This window comes from Gambusia affinis, linkage group LG18 (assembly GCF_019740435.1).
Source record: "Gambusia affinis linkage group LG18, SWU_Gaff_1.0, whole genome shotgun sequence".
In the NCBI taxonomy this organism is placed as follows: domain Eukaryota; kingdom Metazoa; phylum Chordata; class Actinopteri; order Cyprinodontiformes; family Poeciliidae; genus Gambusia; species Gambusia affinis.
In genome coordinates this window covers 6,588,503-6,606,619 of record NC_057885.1, presented here as the reverse complement: position 1 = coordinate 6,606,619, position 18,117 = coordinate 6,588,503, and the positions used below count along the sequence as shown (strand labels likewise).

The following is an 18,117-nucleotide window of genomic DNA, read 5'->3' as shown; positions in this document are numbered from 1 at the left end:
TTAAGCAAGTCTCTGTCGAAGTCCTTCTAAAATTTGATTTTAATTACGTTTTTCTCACCGCTTCTTGAGGAAATTCTTACAAATTACTGCTGTAGTAAATCTCAATAGTCTAGTTTTAAGTAACAGGGCAAAGTTTTAACAAATCCAAAAAATTGTGTTTTAAAGAATAAAGAGTAAAATATGTCAGACTAGTTCATATATTTTTGCCCTAATGCCTGTTTTAATGTAAAGTGCTTCTATTCCCAAAACATTGTTTACATTTTTCCATTTCATATTTTAAAATAAATCTGTGAAGCAGAAGCTAACATAATCCTTATTAGTTTAGTTGCTTTTTATCTCCGAATGCGCGTCTCAAAAACAAATTCCTTTCAAGCTTAAAACACACATCTTCAAATTAAAATTATAGCAAAAGTCCTACGCCGCTTAAATGACGCCACTGCATTCTTATTAACGTTTTTGTGAAGAAGGAAGTTGCGCTCAATAACTTCTTCAGAGGTTTTTGTGTCGTTACCTTCAATACCTCTTAGTGCAGCGCCCCCACAGGTGAGGGAGGGGAAGGGTTTTTTTAGAGAGTTTGTTTTATTGCAATGTACATCAGCTGAAAATGTAAAAAAAAAAAATGTGAAAAAAATTTTCATCCCCAATCAATTCTAATGCCATATATTGCACTGAAAATATCTTTCAAATGCTGCAAAAACTCTTGTGTTAATAGATCCCTCCGCACCCCGAAACTCAAACCAGACGAGTTTAAATCATTATTTTTTTGTTAAAATACAATCTAGTTTTATTGACATTTTATTGCCCCATAAAACACAAAAATGGAAATATGTATACAGTGGAAGAAATGCAAGCTTTAGGAAGAGCAATACAGCAGGATTGAAGACTAAACTAAACCCACAGTACTTACTAGAATACGGTTACATGATAATGAATAATAACCACTTCTCTTTTCTGATGTTTAAATATCATTCATAAGTTAAAAAAAAAGAAAGAACATCGTAAAACAAATACATCATACAGTACAGAGTGGCCAAATGGCTTTTTACCAGTTTGCATTTCAGCTTGTAACAACTAGCATGATTGATTGTCAAGCTCAGTTTTTCTAAACAGCAATCATACAATAACATACGTAACGTAAGATTCATATTTACCATGTTGGCTTTATGTGAATATGTGGATGTATATGAACTTATTGTACATAGTTACAGTATTTTTATTTTTCTAAAGCTTATTTTATTTTGATGTCAGCTCATTTTTACTATGGTTTGGTGTTTTAAATTAATCTTCAAAAAAGAGAGAAAAAAAGAAAAGATCCTTGTAATCTGTTCATGAAACCAACAGATGTTCAGTAGATTATACACGGCAAACGTGTGTCTGATCTCCGTTGCTATTGCTTTTTAAATTGGTTTGCAGGCTATTTAGAGCCACAGGTCCCTGCGCTAACAGAAGATACTCCTAGGAGGGTGGTGGGGGGGGAGGCAGAATAATGGGAAGAGGTCATGGGAGGAGGGTAGTGTCAGGGCCAAGGACACGACGAGACCGAAGATCATTGACAGCACTCACAGCGCCGCAGAGGAACAGAGGAATTGCATAGTGTAGCAGCATCGTCTTTCACAAGTTTTCCTATGGAGTGTGTTGTTACCCTGTTTGAAGGTTCCTGAGCACCTTGGTGCCCCCTCCCCACCCACAACCCCCCCATTACAATGAGGGCCACAAAATGAGAAGTCTATTTTTACAAACGAGGGGGTGAGAAACTGAAACTGTAAGCTCCTTGAAAAGATTCGGCCAAGAACGTGTTTAGCATCCTTCAATACGACGCAATATAAACAGAAATAATAATCAAATCACTTCTAATTCTTATTTTTTTAAAAAAAAAGGAATAAAAAATAAGTATGCTATTGACTACATCATAAGACTCGATGACATTTGTGCGATGTTTGAGGGAAAAAAATAAAAACATGATGCTGTGTCATGTGGCGGTCCAGGGCAGCAGGAATGAGATTATAACGATGACGAGGGAGAGCGAGACGGGCAGCAGGAGCAGCAGCTTGACGGGGAGAGGCAGAGACGAGGGCCACAGGGAGGTCAGCTTGGAGCCTCGGGACCCATCCGAAGGACTCTTCTGCTTCTCCACGTTGGGCCCGGTGATGATGAGCGGCCTCACCTGAGAAACGCTCTCCTGAGGGATGGAAACAAGGCAAAGGACGGGGATCGTTATGTTACGTCTGGATTCCTCCTTCAGTTCAAACCAGAGAAAAGTCAAAGAATTTTTTTCAGTTTTTTGTCATGATTTTAGAGACCAAGAAATGTAAGAATCAAAACAAGCTAGAAAAATGTATTATAAAATGGTCGATAGAAGCATTTTATAAGGCATAAAATGGTTTATGTCTTATAAACCATATGGAAAAAAAATTATGTAGGATTAACCAATTAATAATTGGATAGCAAAACTCACTTAATAAATCTTTTTTTATTATTATTATTTACAAAACTTAAACCAGGTGAAGCTAAAACTAAACTATTTGATGAGTTCTGAGTGAAACATAATTGCAGGCAAAGATATTTTTTAACTTAAATGCAACATGTATATATTTGTGTACAGTTTTGCCTCTATTGGTCTTTTTTGAGTCCATATATTGCAGTTAATAATGAATTATTAAATTAGTTTACAATTATTTCAATAATCCATTAGTCACGATTAACATGATTAACACAATTAATAATTTCATCCCTACTTGCTACCACACTTTTGGCTTTGCTTTAAACATTGGGATTTAAATGGAAATATATTTATTTCACCAATTTCAAATTTTATGAGCGTAAGACGCTGCAAAGTTAAGCAGAGCAAACTGAAACCATGTCAGGTTTTTTTTTCTCACAGTCAGAAATTTTATGTAACGACAGCAAAGATGTTGACTTTAATTTAGATTTTTGGACATCTGATGAGTTTAAACAGCAGGTGGATTTAATTAGAAACAAACAGCAACTCTTGTCACTGTTTTAACTATTGTTATATATCACGTATTTAGATTTTATGGCTTTGATTTGAAGTGCTTCTGCCCTTTTTCCACAACAAATTCATCGTTCAGCAGCTGGCATTTATTGGGTCTAATTATGACTTTTTGACTGTGGGATAACAGCTTATGAGGCGAAACAAAAAGCTCCTGTCAAATCCCATCTGCGCTGACCGGACAGTAATAACAGGGTTAAAAGAGAGAGAATCTAAACGGACTCTTTTACTGTCCAAATGTCCGACTCGTTTTGCCCTGTGACCCAACACAAAAAATAAAATAAAAACACCAGATAAAATATGTAAATAAGGGTTTTGGCCAGTGGGCGAGAGTGAGAGCAAAGACAAGAGATGAAACAGAAGCAAGGCAAGTTACAAATGCTTGGAGATTACATAATCAGTATGTCACTAGATCATAAATACCAACATAAACACTTCAAAAGAAAAATTATTTAATATAAAGTACGACAAATCAACAAGCTCAGTTCAGAATGTTCAGCCGGTGAACTATGAAAATGGTCAAATTCATCGTGATGTGGCTAACGCTAGCCTAGAACCCTTTTCTCGTTAAGGACGAAGTTTGACTGTTCACTTGGGAAACTCTGTGAACATGGAGTTCACTGGGTCTTTAACTAGACCTGCTTGCTTTGATTACATCAAACTAATATTCAAGTTAGCCGTAACAAACACTCCAGGTCAATCTGCCAACAAGCAAAAGACGAACGTTACAAAAGCACAAAAGTGCGGCAGGTCTGATGTGCTGTGAGCTAATTATTCATCAGCTCTCAAATAACAGGATATTAAAACAAAAACTGGCAAATTCTGCCTGTAGACTGAAAACAAGTCGTCATTCGGTCTGTTAGTAGGACAATTACCACAAACATGAGGCCAAATCATTACAGAAATGGTTCACCGAACACAAAATCTACTTTTTTTCCATGACTATTTTATCAGGAGAGGAGAAGAACAGACGGAAATCAAGAGTGGGGTACCGCAAGGTTCAAGCCTGGGGCCCCTCCTATTTAATATCTACATCATCCCACTAGCTCAGGTTGTAACAGGAAATAAGATTAGCTGCCATAACTACGCAGATGATACACAGCTCTACAGTACAATGTCACCAGGTGACTCTGAACCTGTTCAAGCACTAAACAGATTCTTAGAACTGATCAGTGTGTGGATGTGCCGGAACTTTCTCCAGCTGATTAGGAACAAAACTCAAGTTATTATTGGACCTAAAGAGAAACGATCAATGCACAGCTTCAGTTATTACAACTGGAAACAACAATCTGTGTGTGTTGATGTACTCTCACTTTTACATTCAGATCCACATAGAGACAGTTACAAAATCGGCCTTCTATCAGCTGAAGAACATTTCAAAGCTTAAAGGACTCATTGTTGCATCAAAATCTAAAGAAACTCATCAATGTTTTTCTCTGGATCAAAGTGTAAAACAACTTTTCACTTGAGGAGAAGAGAGAAGACTCAGGATTCGAGACCATCCATTGTTAAAGAATGATAAACTATAAACTACTAACTATGGGGTATTTTATTTTAAATGAAACCAATCGGTTTGATGACTGTCCCTCTACCTCCAGGATGGTCCTGCTGTGTGCTCTGTCGGGACTGAGCCGCAGGTTCCAGCGGTGGCTTTTGTGGCTCCGCCCTCCGTCGTCCTCGCTCTCCGTGGTGTCTTGCCGCGCCACGCGAGGACGCTTGCGCCTGCGCGAGCTGATTCGCTGGAGAGAGCTGTGCTCCTGGATTCTGAACCAATCAGACTTAAGGTCAATACATTATACGGAAAAATAAATAAATAAAAAAAAGTGCAAGCCAAGCAAAACGTGGTGAAGAGGTCCCGCTGTAAGACCAACCTGCAGTCTGTGTCCTCTATGTCAGCGTCTGCATCGCTTTCTCCCTGAGGGTCGGATAACGCGCACTCCTCCTGCGGCGAAGAGGAACATTAAAATACATTATGATCAAAATATCAGTCGTCGTTCAATTAAAAAAAAATGCAAAAAAGAGACGGTGAATCACGGCCATTGGTTGTCAGAAACAACCTGCGGTGGTGGCATGTGTCTGACCGCATGTGCTCATGTGTGACTTTTCATTATGTCACGGTTGTTAATATGCATGAGCCAGATGATGCCTCCTTCGGTAGCATGACCAATGAGCTCACCACTTATATAAATGTTATCCTATTTATATCCCGGCCGTATTGATCTCCTCTGGAAGAGTTGAATGAACACCTCAAAATGTTGAATGACTTCTGCATATAATTGGTGTCTGAAAGGGAAGGTTCTTTAAACCATGACTATCCCATCTGGGGCCACTGAAACCAAAACTGATCAAGTAGTTAGAGGTGGTCTGAACTTCAGAAGGCTTACTTCTCACTAAACTATGGTTCACTTAAGAATTGATACTGTATAATTTATTTAGCCAAACATTCTAGATTTCTGTTTGGTGAAAGAAAAAAAAGAAGATAGTGACAAGATGTGAAACATTTCATGGGTTCTGAATGCTTTTCCAAGACAATGTAGGTCTGACATGTTCAGTATAATATAGAGAGCTCAGTGTATGGGGTGCTTTAGCTAACTGATAAACACACACACATACACGCACACACACACACACACACGCACGCACACACACACACACACACACACACACACACATATGCTATATATATTACCTCTGTGCCATATCCCTCAGAGTACCTGGTTAACATGACTCTGTTTTTTCCACAGTGTTCACACAGCAGAGTGCCCTGACAACAGAAAAGCAAGAAGACAGCCGAGAGTGAATGATCCTGAAAACACTTTGAGGGGGAAAAACACACAAGCACACACACACACACACACACACACACACACACACACACACAAACACGCAACATGACAGCTGTCGGCTCTGAGCTGCTCCTGTAAGACATACAGTAGAAAAACAGAAGCAGCAACAGAGACACGGAAGAAGTCGGCGGGAGGTGAAAGGCGCGTATTTACATGTAGAGAAAAGCTGTGAGCGGCGCGGCGCAGCGCGGTGGAGTTTTTTTTTTTGCCGCGCGCCACAGACACTTAAGTGGGAAGCCTGAGCACTCACCAGCGTAGGCGCGTGTGCTTCTGAATAAAGTGTACGGGGACCGGCCTCGCACAGGCACACTATATCTACCTCTCCACAACTCGCCCCCATCTGAGACAGACACAAAGACAGAGAGGACGGACTGGTGACTCTTTGATGCCTCTTACCCCCTTTTCACTGCCTGCCAGCGGCAGATTAGCAAAGCTGCGTGAAGGAAGTTTAAAGATGTTGTTTCCTTAAACTTTTTTTCTTTTTTTAAATTATGCATCTCCTAATGGCTCTGTGATGTAACCTTTTCCACCTACTTGTATTTTCAAGAGCTGAAAACCGGGCGCTGATTAGGCTGCCTCTGCCAGACGCTGGAAATCATGAATGCTTAAAAACCGGGGTAATTAAAGCCGAGGAAGGAATTAACATCACATCCACTTATCATAAAAGACACTTCTTTGTAGATTACATAATAAAGTTGGGTTTTTTTTGTTGGTTTTTTTGAGAGCATTGTATGTTGATCTCACAAATTATTACAATTTTAATCAAGTATGTTAGTTTGCAATCCCAGTGTTCAATAACGCAGACGTTTCAACAATATCAAGGAATTTGTTTTGGTAGTAAACGCTGCATAAACATTTGATCTGGAGAATTTTCCTTAAAATTTTCAATAAACCATTATTTTTGTCCGTCAACGTTGAGCAGAGAACAGGAAGGGTGAGATATTTATATGGGTTGTATTTAATTTCTGCACTGATCAATCGACCGACTGCCCCGATTTCCTTACTTTTGGCTGAGCTGATATCAGCTGATGCTTACATGTGAATTCGATTTTATCCACTAAACTTATCCACTTCAGCAGAGGTCTGAAAATGAAATATAATGCTGATGAATGGCACACCGGAGCTGTGGTTTTTATTAGCAGAAAGGTTCACTTGTGTCAAAAAGTTAAGCTCTTAAGCTTTTTTAAGCTGACAGATTTTTTCTACAAGCTTTTTTAAAGCTTATTTTTAGCAGAAGCTAACATGCTAGCAGTTTTACTAGCCCAAATATTAAAAGCTAACTCCTACGTCAGTGGAGTTTAGGGCTTTAATGACAAACCGCTTGAGCTACATAGTTGAGAACGTTGGTTTCCAGAATCGGTTAAATGTTTGGAAACTGTAACAGGATATTTTAGCTACTAAAAGCCAAACACCATTTTATTTCAAAGCCATAAAACCTATCAATATTAAAATGGGTTTCTTTCTTTCTGTATTGTTTATTTGCATTGGGACAAGTTTTAAGTGATAAAGGAAATGCGAATGGGTTACCATGGAAGCGAAATGGATTTTTTGCTGCTGACTGAAAACAGTATGTCAACTGGAAAGATGTAATTGCCCCCAAAATTATGAAACAATTGAAAATCTGAGGGTTCGGTTCATGTTATAGTGAGATAGTACAGAACACTGAAGTTGGCAGTCAACAGTCAGACCAAGGCATCAACCAAAGCCGTTGTTTGTTGTTTGTGAGCATAAAGTTTACTGAGTTAAAACTGACTCTTTAACAACAATTTTTACTTTTATGTGTTTTCTCTTAGTACAAACTTGACAACTACTGTTGAAATCCACATTTGTGTTGAGTCAAAATCCTCTCTCCAAATTATTCTTCTGGATGTTTAGTTGCAATAATTAGCTTTTTTTTCTCAGTTTGACTGTAGATGTTGTTTGATTAGGTGTTTAGATTTTATTTTTGTGACACAGACGGTGTCCTCAGAATGTACTTTTTGGTAGCTCTTCTTCTCCTAAATAAAAGTGGGGTTTATTTAGGAAACAGCTGCTGGGAGGAAGTTGCTGAAGCACAAACGAGTTGTTTTGAAATTACAATTTTCTTACAAATGATCACTTGTTCAAATACAAAGCTTCACTTTATAAACTCATATTTGAGCTGGGAACTTTGCCAACACAATTGTTGAATATTTTACATCCAAAATAGAATGCCATCACTTAAACATGACAAGATATATTTAAATGACCTTTAAACATAAATAGTTTTTCAAATTTAGCAAAATAAAATGCATGCAATTTGTCACCTCAATTTTATAAATTGCATTTTAAGTTGGTTTAGGCGGTATGAAAGCTTGTTAGGTGTCTCAGCTGGCTGTATGACTTCATTTCTACGTACGGTAATGTAACGTCAAAAGCCAGGTAATCCAAAAACAAGTTTTGAAAAAAAAAAAAAAAAGATAATAATAAAAACAAAAAGGATTTAGAGCCTTACCTCACAGTCATTATCTGACGTCTCTCCAGAGGTAAACAGGCTGTGGGTGTCAGACTCCCTCCGCAGCATGACCTCTGACTGGGTTCAAACACTTACGTGGATCTAGAGGGGGGGAAACTATTATTTTCATGGACTTGACTTTGTTCTGAAAATTATTTATGCTAACACTCATTTCATTTGGAGGTTTAATTTATAAAAAAATTTTCTGAGTGCTCTACTTTCTTTTCTTTTTTTTTAAACAATGATTCACTGATGGATTGCGAAAACCAGCATTGCAGTGGTGTAGAAGTGATGCTGTCTTTACGCAAACAGCGGGGTTTGACATCACATCACATCATCACAGCACCTCTCTAACATCTGCTCAGCACTGTCCGCACTCCCATTACGTAATAACCAAAGAGCATCACTGTTATAGGTAGCCTGAGAACTTTTCACATAAAGAATAAACGCGGACAACATATTTCGATTTTTTAAAATTAAAATCGAAACATTCAAACATATATTTACTGAATAAGTACTCAATATTTCCGGCATTTCCCAAATATAAGACATAACAAAATAAGAGCGGAGTAACCCATCTTACCCGAAAAGCATCGTAGGACAGAGAATAAACCCATAAAAGGTCGGCAGAGTCTTTTGATTAGAGAACGAGCCGGCGCGCGCGGCGGTGCGTGTCATTGTGGCGCGGTGAAGCCATGAGCTCGCGCTGTTCGCTTATGTTTGACATTGTGGCAAATCCTCTGCGTGATGTCAGCGCGAGCGATGACAGGCAGCTATGGTCAGGGAAGGCGCGCGCGCGCTCACTCACACAGTACACCAAGCACCGCGGGAGCGCGAGCCAGAGATCGGTGCGACTTCCGTTTTAACGTGGCTTTCAAAATAAGTTGAACGAGGTGAAATTAGAACGACCTGAAAACAATGACACGTGCACGTTTCTTCCGTTTTACAGCTTGTTGCTCTATCATAGTAAATAATACGTAATAAATATATAACAAGTGTCTCTTCAAACTTTTCTTCATCAAATCCCCCTATTTATGTCTTGACATGTTGAGTTTAGTTGTAAAGATTTTAGTCGGATCATTTAAATTCTGAGGTTAGTGGCGCTGTATTCATTTGTCTTTATTTCTGTACAGAAATAAAGACAAATAAAAACTATAAAATCGTTTAAAAAATAAAACTATAAAATCGTTTAAAAAACATGTTCTATTAATATTAAATCCATATTTTGAAATGTTTTTATTGTGAAATAATTCTTTGACTTCTTGACGTTTTTGCTGGTAACTTGAGATCTGGGAGGTATTCTCCTTTATTAGTCCAAATTAAGAAGATAGGTTTTTTTTAAAAAAAGGAGGGACACCATCTTTTTTTCTTCTTTAACAGCAGTCTTTTTAAAAAAATACTCGACATAAAAACGTGCAATAATATGCGATTTGAACAGATACGGTACACATGCCAGATACTGAGATCATAGGAATTTTTGATTGCTACGATCTATAAGGTGTTACCTTATAAACGTTACTTTATCAGGACAGCGAAAAAACACAATGGTATCTAAAAAGGAAAGTTCATGCATTTTATTCCCACATGTTGTTACATAACAGTTCACTAACAATGTATTCTGTCATATAAAAATAAATTGCTATACTTTTTGAAGGATCAGAAAAAAATCATTGTGGATAAAAAACAAAGATACTATGACCAATTATAGGAAACAAAACCTAAACTAAAACATTTGGAACAGTTGGTTTAAAATTCATTGAAGACCGTCTTGAAGTGCTCTGTTGGGAATCGTTGCCACTGTTTTGCTCCCCTCACTGTGGATTTAGTCTGTTTCTCACTCTGAAAAATGCAGTAGATAACTTTGATTAAATTGCGATTTAATCAAAGGGACAATGTATGTTTAGTGCATGCAAAAAGGAAATTGCTAAAGAAATTGATTAACTTGTGTTGTGAGACCAGACAGAATAAATTTTTAATCACAGGGTTTATGAGTTTGCAAAGTGTTTTACGTTATTGTGTTTTGAACATTATATGACTTTTATGGGTGCGTTTAGAAAACTATAAAAAGACTGAGTGACGCTTGAATTGAGAGCAATATTCAGAGCACATGTGGATCTAATGGACTGAAGGTTTTTCCATTTCATCTTCCATCCTGCTCACGGCGAAGATGATGGAAATCAACCTTTGTGTGTCAAAAGATGCATCTTTCAAATAGTGTTGGTTTAAGTTAAATAGTTGCTGGAAAAAAAAAAAGTGTTTTGATGCAAAAAACTTGAAATGTTGCATTCCCTCTACCTTTGCTTTGGAAAACATCTTAAAAGTGGTTCTGTGAACCCGTAAATCATCTTTCCCAAAGAAAGGCGCATACCAACTGGACATGGGATTGCAGGTCACTGCTGCCACTTTTCATTGTTGTATTGAATACGTGCTGCGAGGCAATCTGGTACACTGCTATGTTATTGTCTTTGAGGAAAATGAGACGTTTACTTGAAGTAAAACGGTGCACGGTCAAAGTGTTGAGTAGCAGGTCTCGACAGTTACTGTGGAGACACGTAAAGTTTTCAAGACGACAATAATGGCGTGGTGATAAAAAAATAAAAAAATAAAAAAATTAGACCAGGCTTGAGTTTTACAAAACTACATTTAAACATGTTGGAAGAGCGTCCCGTTTCAAGCTGACCTTTCTCATGACGAAGTCAAAGTTCAGTTTTTTTGACCCTGACATCTTAAAAACCCTCAAACATGCAGCAATTACATGTGATTTCTGTCTTGATCTTTATCTTGGCGCTGTTAGAGTCGATCTACAGACGGTTGAGTTCCCATTTAGGGACCCGCAATAGAGAGGAAGAGGGGGAGGGGAGTTGCAAGCGTTTATTTAAACAGCCACCACCGCACAGAGACACACACCGAGACACAGAACATCCTCGCATCCCGAAAATTGCTTTTTCCCACAGAAAACGTGTCCCTTTCTGTAAGGGCGCCGCATCGTCCCCACAACTCTGCAGCTGCACTTATCGGGTCTGGTAGCTGGAGCCCGGCCAAAACAAGTCTGCTGCTTATTTGTGAGTAAAAGCTGTCTTTGGGAGGCTGAAGAAGTAAAAGTTTAGACACTGCCAAGACAAGCAGTGAATATGTACATTTGGGAGCAGACTTTTAAAATGCCGTGTTGATAAATAAACGCCTAAACGATATTAAGTCTGGCAAATGGAGCTCATTTTGACTGACTTCTCCCATGAGTTCTGCTGCAGACAGCAGGACTACTGAGTGAGATAAAGTGTAATTAGGGGAGACCTAATGGCCGAGGGTGGGATCCTCATTAAGGCTGCATGTGGACCATGCAAAAGACCCTTGGGGACAAACCAAATACTGTTTTAGAGACTGTTCTAGCATCTGGCAGTAGTCCTTAAGTCTTTTCACATTTTGCCTCACAAACGTTAAGTATTTTATTGATATTTAATGCGATAGACAAATACTGAGAATTTTCTTTGTTTCTACAAATAAAATCCGAAAATTGTGGCATCCTGTCGAATTCAGTCGCCTTGTGCAAATATTTTGTTACATCGATAGAAGCGCAGCTATAAGAGGTCACAAGCCAGTGATTCCTCATACCAGACCCAAGTCTGGAAAATGCAGAGGGTTGTGTCAGGAAGGGAAATCCAACATAAAACCTAAAGCAGATCAAGTACGAGACTCACAAACATAAATTCTGTACCGGATTGGTACAGAATGGCCCTCCAACGTCGGCATTGTTAGCATCTACTGCAGTGAGACTCCATCTGATAAGCAAAATATACTATTTATGTGAGATTATGACATGTGCAATGTAATACTCATAATATTATGCACACTGACGATGCATTGGAAGCCCTGTACTTCGATCTTTTGCACCAGTAACTAGCTTCCCCGCAGTGTTTTGCATGGTCTCATCTGACTAGAACTTGTTTGCAGTATCCTTTACCTGGCTTTCTTTCAAAACAAGCAACTAGTACTGATGTGACAAAAGCATTGTACTGCTTTCAAGAGAATATTTCCTCCATATTTGGAGCAATTCTGCTCATAAAAAGTTCACCGCCCTACGTAAGAACAATATGTCTTCATAAAACTGACAGAGGAAATTGCTTGAAAGCAAGATGTGCTCTTCTGTGTGTGTGTTAACTGAAGTGGACGGAAGTAACGGATCTAAAGAACGAGATAAAGAGGCTTGTATATACACCATGATACTAACACAAACAGGAGATTCGGCCTCGATAAGGAAATGAAGGAAAAGGGCGCAGCTCAAATAAACCATAACCGATGCGCCAGTGCATCCCTCGCCCTCGTCGCTCTCCAACCGAAACTCGCCGGACGTTCATTCAGGACACACACGGGGGGGGGATGAAAGTCAGAGGGCAGCTGCAGAGGCACTTCTGAAAGAGCAGCAGGGAAAGGCATTCCGTGAATTTTCTCATCAGAGTTGGAACCAGGACTTAAACACAGCCCGTCAAGGCTCACAAGAATTCTCTGAGGTTGCAGAGCTCTGCTGCAAAAGAACAACAGCGGACGTTTAGGTCAGACGCTTTGAATGTGAGGGAACAAACACGACACCGGAGGCAATTACAGGTTACGGTGGAGTGAGGATTGGCCAGAGGTGGCTCAGAAATTGGGACTCTGGGCGTGGGAGCGCAGCACTCCTGTGGTGGACAAGTGAGGCAGAGCATCCACAGACGTTCAGATGGAGATTTAGTGTCTGTGAGGTGGAGGCTGACTGCGCAGTGAGAAGAGACAGTACAGGAAAAGCAAGGAGTTATTTTTCCATGAGGAATGAAGGGCACAGAAGACGAGGTCTGGTAGATCCTCAACGAGGCTTTCGTTCATTTTCAGGATGAAGAAGAGGTATGCCTTTTGGAGTCAGCTGAGGAAAAAATAACTTCTCTAAGTTTTTTTTGTAACACGTTCATTTCTTAAAGAGACCAATGAAGGAATCGGATCAAATCAAGGACCTGACCTGGGATTTTGACCAATCCTGGGACTCGATCATTAAACCGGCCGCGTGCCTTTGCCTAAACACCTTGGATTTCTCGGACCTCTTCGATGAAGACGACAGTGAAGAGGAAGAGCGGCTCCTCACCTCACCACCAAGTCAACACCTGTCCGTGGCACCTCCTCCGCCACCTCTTCCACCACCTCTTCCTGCACCTCCCGCTTTACCTTCACCATCTGAAGGTGCAGGGATTAAGAGCCACACCTTGAAGCTTCACTGGAGGGAACTCCAGAACCTGACCCCGCTTCCCAAGATGACGCGCTTTGGGAAGCAGACTATATGGGCCGGGCTGGAGCCAGTGCAGTTGGACACGAACCATCTGGAGTATTTGTTTGAGTCTAAGGCCACCAGCACCAGTTTTAAGATGGTTTCTGGGCGGCAGGTGAGAATGATAAAACCCTTGAAACCAGGACTATTGTAATGACTTCTGTTTTATAAGAAGTGTTTTATGAAAAGACAAAATGGCAAAGTGAGTTGCCATAGCGATCTGGTTATGTCAGGCCCAGCAGCTGATTTAGTAAGCCTCTATGTGTGTTGAGGGTTGGATGTAGCAATAATCAAGTTTCCATTACAAATGTGCAGAAAAACTTGTGGACATTCCACTAATGTCAAAAATACACAATTTCATGTTTCTATTAAAGCAGCAGTATGCAACCTTTACAAATATGTGTTTCTTCCATATTTGTTGAAACTGTTGCCATGTTGTGACAGTTTTATATGAGACAGACGATCTATGAAAAGATTGGATGACTTGGTGGTTTTTGAAGTCAGCTGATCAATAAAAATGGCTTATAGTTCATCAGCAGCTATAAAGTAGGTAAGTCTAGTGAAAATCCAGTCAAAATCAAAAAGCTGTCATGACAGTAATCTTTTAGCCATTACTTTTTCTATTAAATTCAGTGTAACTGGGTCATTCAGTCCGCATTCAATTTGCTGTAGGTGTATAAGTGAATGATTTTAAAATCAATGCAGCAAAATGGTAATGTTTGAAGATTCATCACCAGGTACGTTTTATTTTATCTCCAATGTTCAGATTTTGTGTGTTTTTTGTATTCTTTGAATTTAGGTCAAAACATTGTTGTTGTTTTTTTTTTTAGGAAACACTAGTTCAAACATATGGAGGCTCATTCATGCCACTTTGATGAAAACAATAAATAAATTTATATCTCACAGTAATGATCTCATTATGAGATACCCTTCAGGTGAATGTCATAGTTATTAGGTAGCTTTTCATTCTTATGAGAGAAACTATCTCATTATGAGATAGTCATAGTCATGTCAGACTTAATGGAGTCAAGAGTCAAGTTGTTTTTTTTTTTAAATAGTGGCAGAAATTGGCGTCCATGTCCTTTGAAGGATTTATGTGATTTATAAAATGATGCAACCATCCAAATGTATATCAAATTCTAAGTTATAAGGCAACAAAATCTCTGTGTTGCAATCAAAAGGCAGTCAAAAACACATTACATCGCATCATAACAGTGTGTTGCCTGTTTCTCTTCAACAGAAGCAGTCGTCTGTTTCAGTGCTGGGCATGAAGCGCAGTAACATCATAACCATCGCCCTGAGCAGCCTGCCTCCACCTCGCCTCCTCCCTCCTGCTATCTACAGCATGGACAGCAGCGTGCTGGACAGAGAGGACATTCAGGTACACCCACCCTGTGTGTTTGACCTGTAAACTTTTGTTCTGACAGGGCGTTTACGTTGCTCTCTTCAGCACGAGCTTGAACCGTTTTCACATTTCCTCTGCAACAGCGACTTGGAGCTCTGATCCCAACAGAGGAAGAGCTTTGCCTGATCAACGAAGCCAAGGCCCAGAACCCCCACACTCCTCTGGCCCAGGCTGAACTGTGCCTGCTCACTCTGGGGGAAATACCTCACCTGAGTACGAGACTTCAGCTCTGGACCTTCGCTCTGGACTACGACTCCTTAGAGAAGGTAGACAGAAGCAGCGACACCTGTCATGACTGTCACTTTGACTGATCTCCGAATGGTACGGAAATGTAGCTCTGCTGCTTCTCCCAACGTCCAGAGATTAAAAATTTTAATTCAATAAAGGCGCTACAAGTCATCTGACTGATACGTTAACGCTCAACAGGTTGTTGCCGACAACTTATTGTTGTTGCAACAACTTGTTGATAGCACCAAATTGTTGCTAACTGCAAATAGATTTTATTTGTCATTGAAAATGTTTATGCTTTGCCTTGTATCAAGGGCTGGTTTCATTTTAGATTTTGTCTTAAAAAACAACTTGCTTGCAAATTAGCGACCGACGAGAAACTAATTCGCTTGCCTGCTAGCAAGCTGCTAATGGCAACTATCAGCATATTCCAGCAACATGTTCTACTCACATGGTTTTCTCTGACCGGAACGTCTTGTCACACCACGTGTCGTTGTTGTGAGGAAAATCTTGAACAGAGCACAACTCCTAAAGCCACATTTTACGGTTGTGAAACTTTTTAAAAACTGACACACTAAGTTGTGTAAGTCTATATAAAATCCTTGACTGTAGCAACTAATGAGCACTTCTGCAAGGCACAGTGTGCTTTCTAGTTCCCACAATGCCCTCTATATGTGTGTCCATCCATTTTATAGGAAATCGCTGAGCCTCTGTTCCACCTCAAGCTGGCCATGGAGCAGCTGGCCGCCAGCCAGACCTTCAGGTGCATCCTAGCGACCGTGTTAGCCATCGGTAACTTTCTCAACGGCTGTAAGGTGAGGGAGTGCAGCTGTTAGATTCGTTTTTCATTTCTACTTAATTTCATCCATGTTTGAGAAGTGGTTTCATCTCCCCAAGGCCCGTGGCTTTGAGCTGAGCTACCTCGGAAAGCTGTCCCAGGTGCGGGACACGCACACGCGCCAGCCGCTGCTGCACCACGTCTGCGTGCTCCTGCTGCAGCTCTACCCACAATCCTCTGACCTCTACTCTGACATCACCGCCGTCACTAAAGCCAGCAAGGTGGGAAATAACTACGAAAAAAAACAAATGTTAAAACTTAAACAAAGTCACATTTGGTGCTCAAAGGTCTCCCTCATCTCTGCAGTGTGACTACTCTCTAGTCCAGTCCAACTTTGCGCAGCTGGAGGCCATGTGCAAAGCATCATGGGAGCAGCTGAAGGTTCTGGAAAAGGCTGAGGAAAAGAGGAAAGGAGGAAAAGGAGATAAGCGGAAAGGGAAAGACGTGGAGATGTTCGCTCCGGAGGGTTCGCTCCGTCACAAACTGCCCAAGATCCTGAAAGAGTGCGAGGAGCGGCTGAAGGTCCTGAGAGCCGTCCACCGTCGGGTTATCAACAGGCACGCTGCACACGTTTACCACACACCGAACGTTGAACATCTTCGCCCGTGATTTAGAACTTATCGTTTGTCCTGCCGTTTGTCTTTCCTTCTTCAAGGTTCCACTCGTTCCTCATGTTCCTGGGTTACTCCCGAGCCATGGTGCGAGACACCAGAGCGGAGGATTTCTGCAGGACCATCAGCAACTTCTCGCTGGAGTACAGGTCCATGAGGCAGGCCGTCCTCCTGCAGAGGGAGCGGCAGAAGATCGGAGGTGAAAGCCCGGGGCCCAGCACGCCTGTGGGCAGGAGGAAAGGTCAGCTAACCCCAGCGTCACAGGTTGGTGTTTCAAACACTCCCAAACCAAACCATTCAACACCTCTAGCTGTTAAGGGGACAATTTGGCAGACAGGGGAAAAAGGCAACATGTGGGTACAGAGGGAAATTAACTCAGAGCCATATGAAATATATCATCTTTGAACAGCACCTCTCTTCCAAAAGATCTGAGTAAACTACTTTTGATCTGCCATGCAGGAAAGCGATGAGCAAAGTCGCCTGGAGGAAGTGCTGAGAACGCCGGAGTCCGTTCCGAGGAGGGATGGCATTTTACCACGAAGCCGCCGACGGATGGCTGACATCAAAGGTATTTCACACATTTTAAAAAATTTTATTACTCTTACTTTTTATAAGATTTTCTGCTTAATTTAATGTGAGTTTACTGTATGATTTGTTGACTTGAGTGCTCATTTGTTTCTATTTCAGATTCGTTTTCAAGAAAACTGAAGGCATGACCTTGCTGTTGTTCCCTTTTAGTCACCGGAGAAAGTTATTTATGATGTTGTTGTTACACTGAAATGTTGATTTCTTATATTCCCATATTTTACAGCCGGTGTTTTTTGCGGCAGAGCTTTTGTGGGATATGTGGGAAACTTTGCGTTGAGGATGATATTTGTAATTTGCATGAGTCAAACCATTGCGCTTGTTGTATTGCTCATATTTTTTCTTGCTGTCTGGTACTTTATGCAATAAAGGTTTTCTGTTTTCAGTCAAAAATATTGCCACCATTGTTTGACGGCAAGAAATGTGCATTTGTATAATATTTTAATTTGCATTTAGTGGTCATAAATTGCTGTTGTTTGTAATAAACTGATTTTTTTTTTAAATATGCATATTGACATATGTGTGTTTAGAGAAAAGAAATAAAATGATTTAGCAAAGGAACAATACTTGTGTTTGAAGCTGAGCTTTAAGGCATAAATAAAAATTAAAAATTAAAATGCCCAGCTGTAGTCTAAATAATAACAAGCTAATATTAAAATTTTATAGCATTTTGCAACTGCAGTCACCTGTAAAGGTTTTTTTTAAACCCCAATCAATTTTATGGTAGAAATGGGCAAATCTTATCCGCATACAGATTTTATATGCAATTGTCTTGAGTGGCTAGCAGTCTTCAAAAAGTGTAAAAATCGTAAATTCAAATTTTGTAACCATGGC

General features: G+C 40.1%; 2 protein-coding genes across 4 annotated transcripts; one reads left to right on the top strand and one right to left on the bottom strand.

Moving 5' to 3' along the window:
* Nucleotides 1-758: 758 nt before the first annotated feature.
* On the bottom strand, nucleotides 759-9,137 carry si:ch211-63p21.1. Of its 2 annotated transcripts, XM_044097480.1 has the most exons (7): nucleotides 8,913-9,137; nucleotides 8,330-8,431; nucleotides 6,107-6,196; nucleotides 5,700-5,774; nucleotides 4,882-4,952; nucleotides 4,603-4,774; nucleotides 759-2,179 (listed from the first exon to the last, which is right to left on the bottom strand). In XM_044097480.1, the coding sequence occupies exons 2-7, from the start codon at nucleotides 8,396-8,398 to the stop codon at nucleotides 1,970-1,972; spliced, it is 687 nt and encodes a 228-aa protein (XP_043953415.1). In that variant the 5' UTR covers nucleotides 8,399-8,431; nucleotides 8,913-9,137; the 3' UTR covers nucleotides 759-1,969. The 2 variants fall into 2 exon arrangements, with proteins under 2 accessions (XP_043953415.1, XP_043953416.1); XM_044097481.1 differs by lacking the exon at nucleotides 6,107-6,196 and having other exon boundaries at nucleotides 8,913-9,095.
* A 3,491-nt stretch (nucleotides 9,138-12,628) lies between these two features.
* Nucleotides 12,629-17,676, top strand: si:ch211-63p21.2 (FH1/FH2 domain-containing protein 1). 2 transcript variants are annotated; one of them, XM_044098114.1, is made up of 10 exons: nucleotides 12,629-13,201; nucleotides 13,276-13,731; nucleotides 14,857-14,997; nucleotides 15,105-15,287; nucleotides 15,945-16,064; nucleotides 16,147-16,308; nucleotides 16,394-16,644; nucleotides 16,743-16,962; nucleotides 17,158-17,266; nucleotides 17,386-17,676. In XM_044098114.1, exons 2-10 carry the CDS (start codon nucleotides 13,282-13,284, stop codon nucleotides 17,412-17,414), a joined length of 1,665 nt encoding a protein of 554 aa, XP_043954049.1. In that variant the 5' UTR covers nucleotides 12,629-13,201; nucleotides 13,276-13,281; the 3' UTR covers nucleotides 17,415-17,676. The 2 variants fall into 2 exon arrangements, with proteins under 2 accessions (XP_043954049.1, XP_043954048.1); XM_044098113.1 differs by having other exon boundaries at nucleotides 12,630-13,731.
* The last annotated feature ends 441 nt before the right edge of the window (nucleotides 17,677-18,117 follow it).

What these genes read in the sequence shown, in the direction of transcription:
- si:ch211-63p21.1 (XM_044097480.1), bottom strand. Translation starts at nt 8,398, where the DNA reads ATGCTGCGGAGGGAGTCTGACACCCACAGCCTGTTTACCTCTGGAGAG. An exon ending in CTGAGGGATATGGCACAGAG is followed by an intron (nt 4,953 to 5,699) that starts GTAATATATATA and finishes TCTTCGCCGCAG; the next exon opens with GAGGAGTGCGCGTTATCCGA. An exon ending in ATAGAGGACACAGACTGCAG is followed by an intron (nt 4,775 to 4,881) that starts GTTGGTCTTACA and finishes TGATTGGTTCAG; the next exon opens with AATCCAGGAGCACAGCTCTC.
- si:ch211-63p21.2 (XM_044098114.1), top strand. Translation starts at nt 13,282, where the DNA reads ATGAAGGAATCGGATCAAATCAAGGACCTGACCTGGGATTTTGACCAA. An exon ending in AGATGGTTTCTGGGCGGCAG is followed by an intron (nt 13,732 to 14,856) that starts GTGAGAATGATA and finishes TCTCTTCAACAG; the next exon opens with AAGCAGTCGTCTGTTTCAGT. An exon ending in TGGACAGAGAGGACATTCAG is followed by an intron (nt 14,998 to 15,104) that starts GTACACCCACCC and finishes CCTCTGCAACAG; the next exon opens with CGACTTGGAGCTCTGATCCC.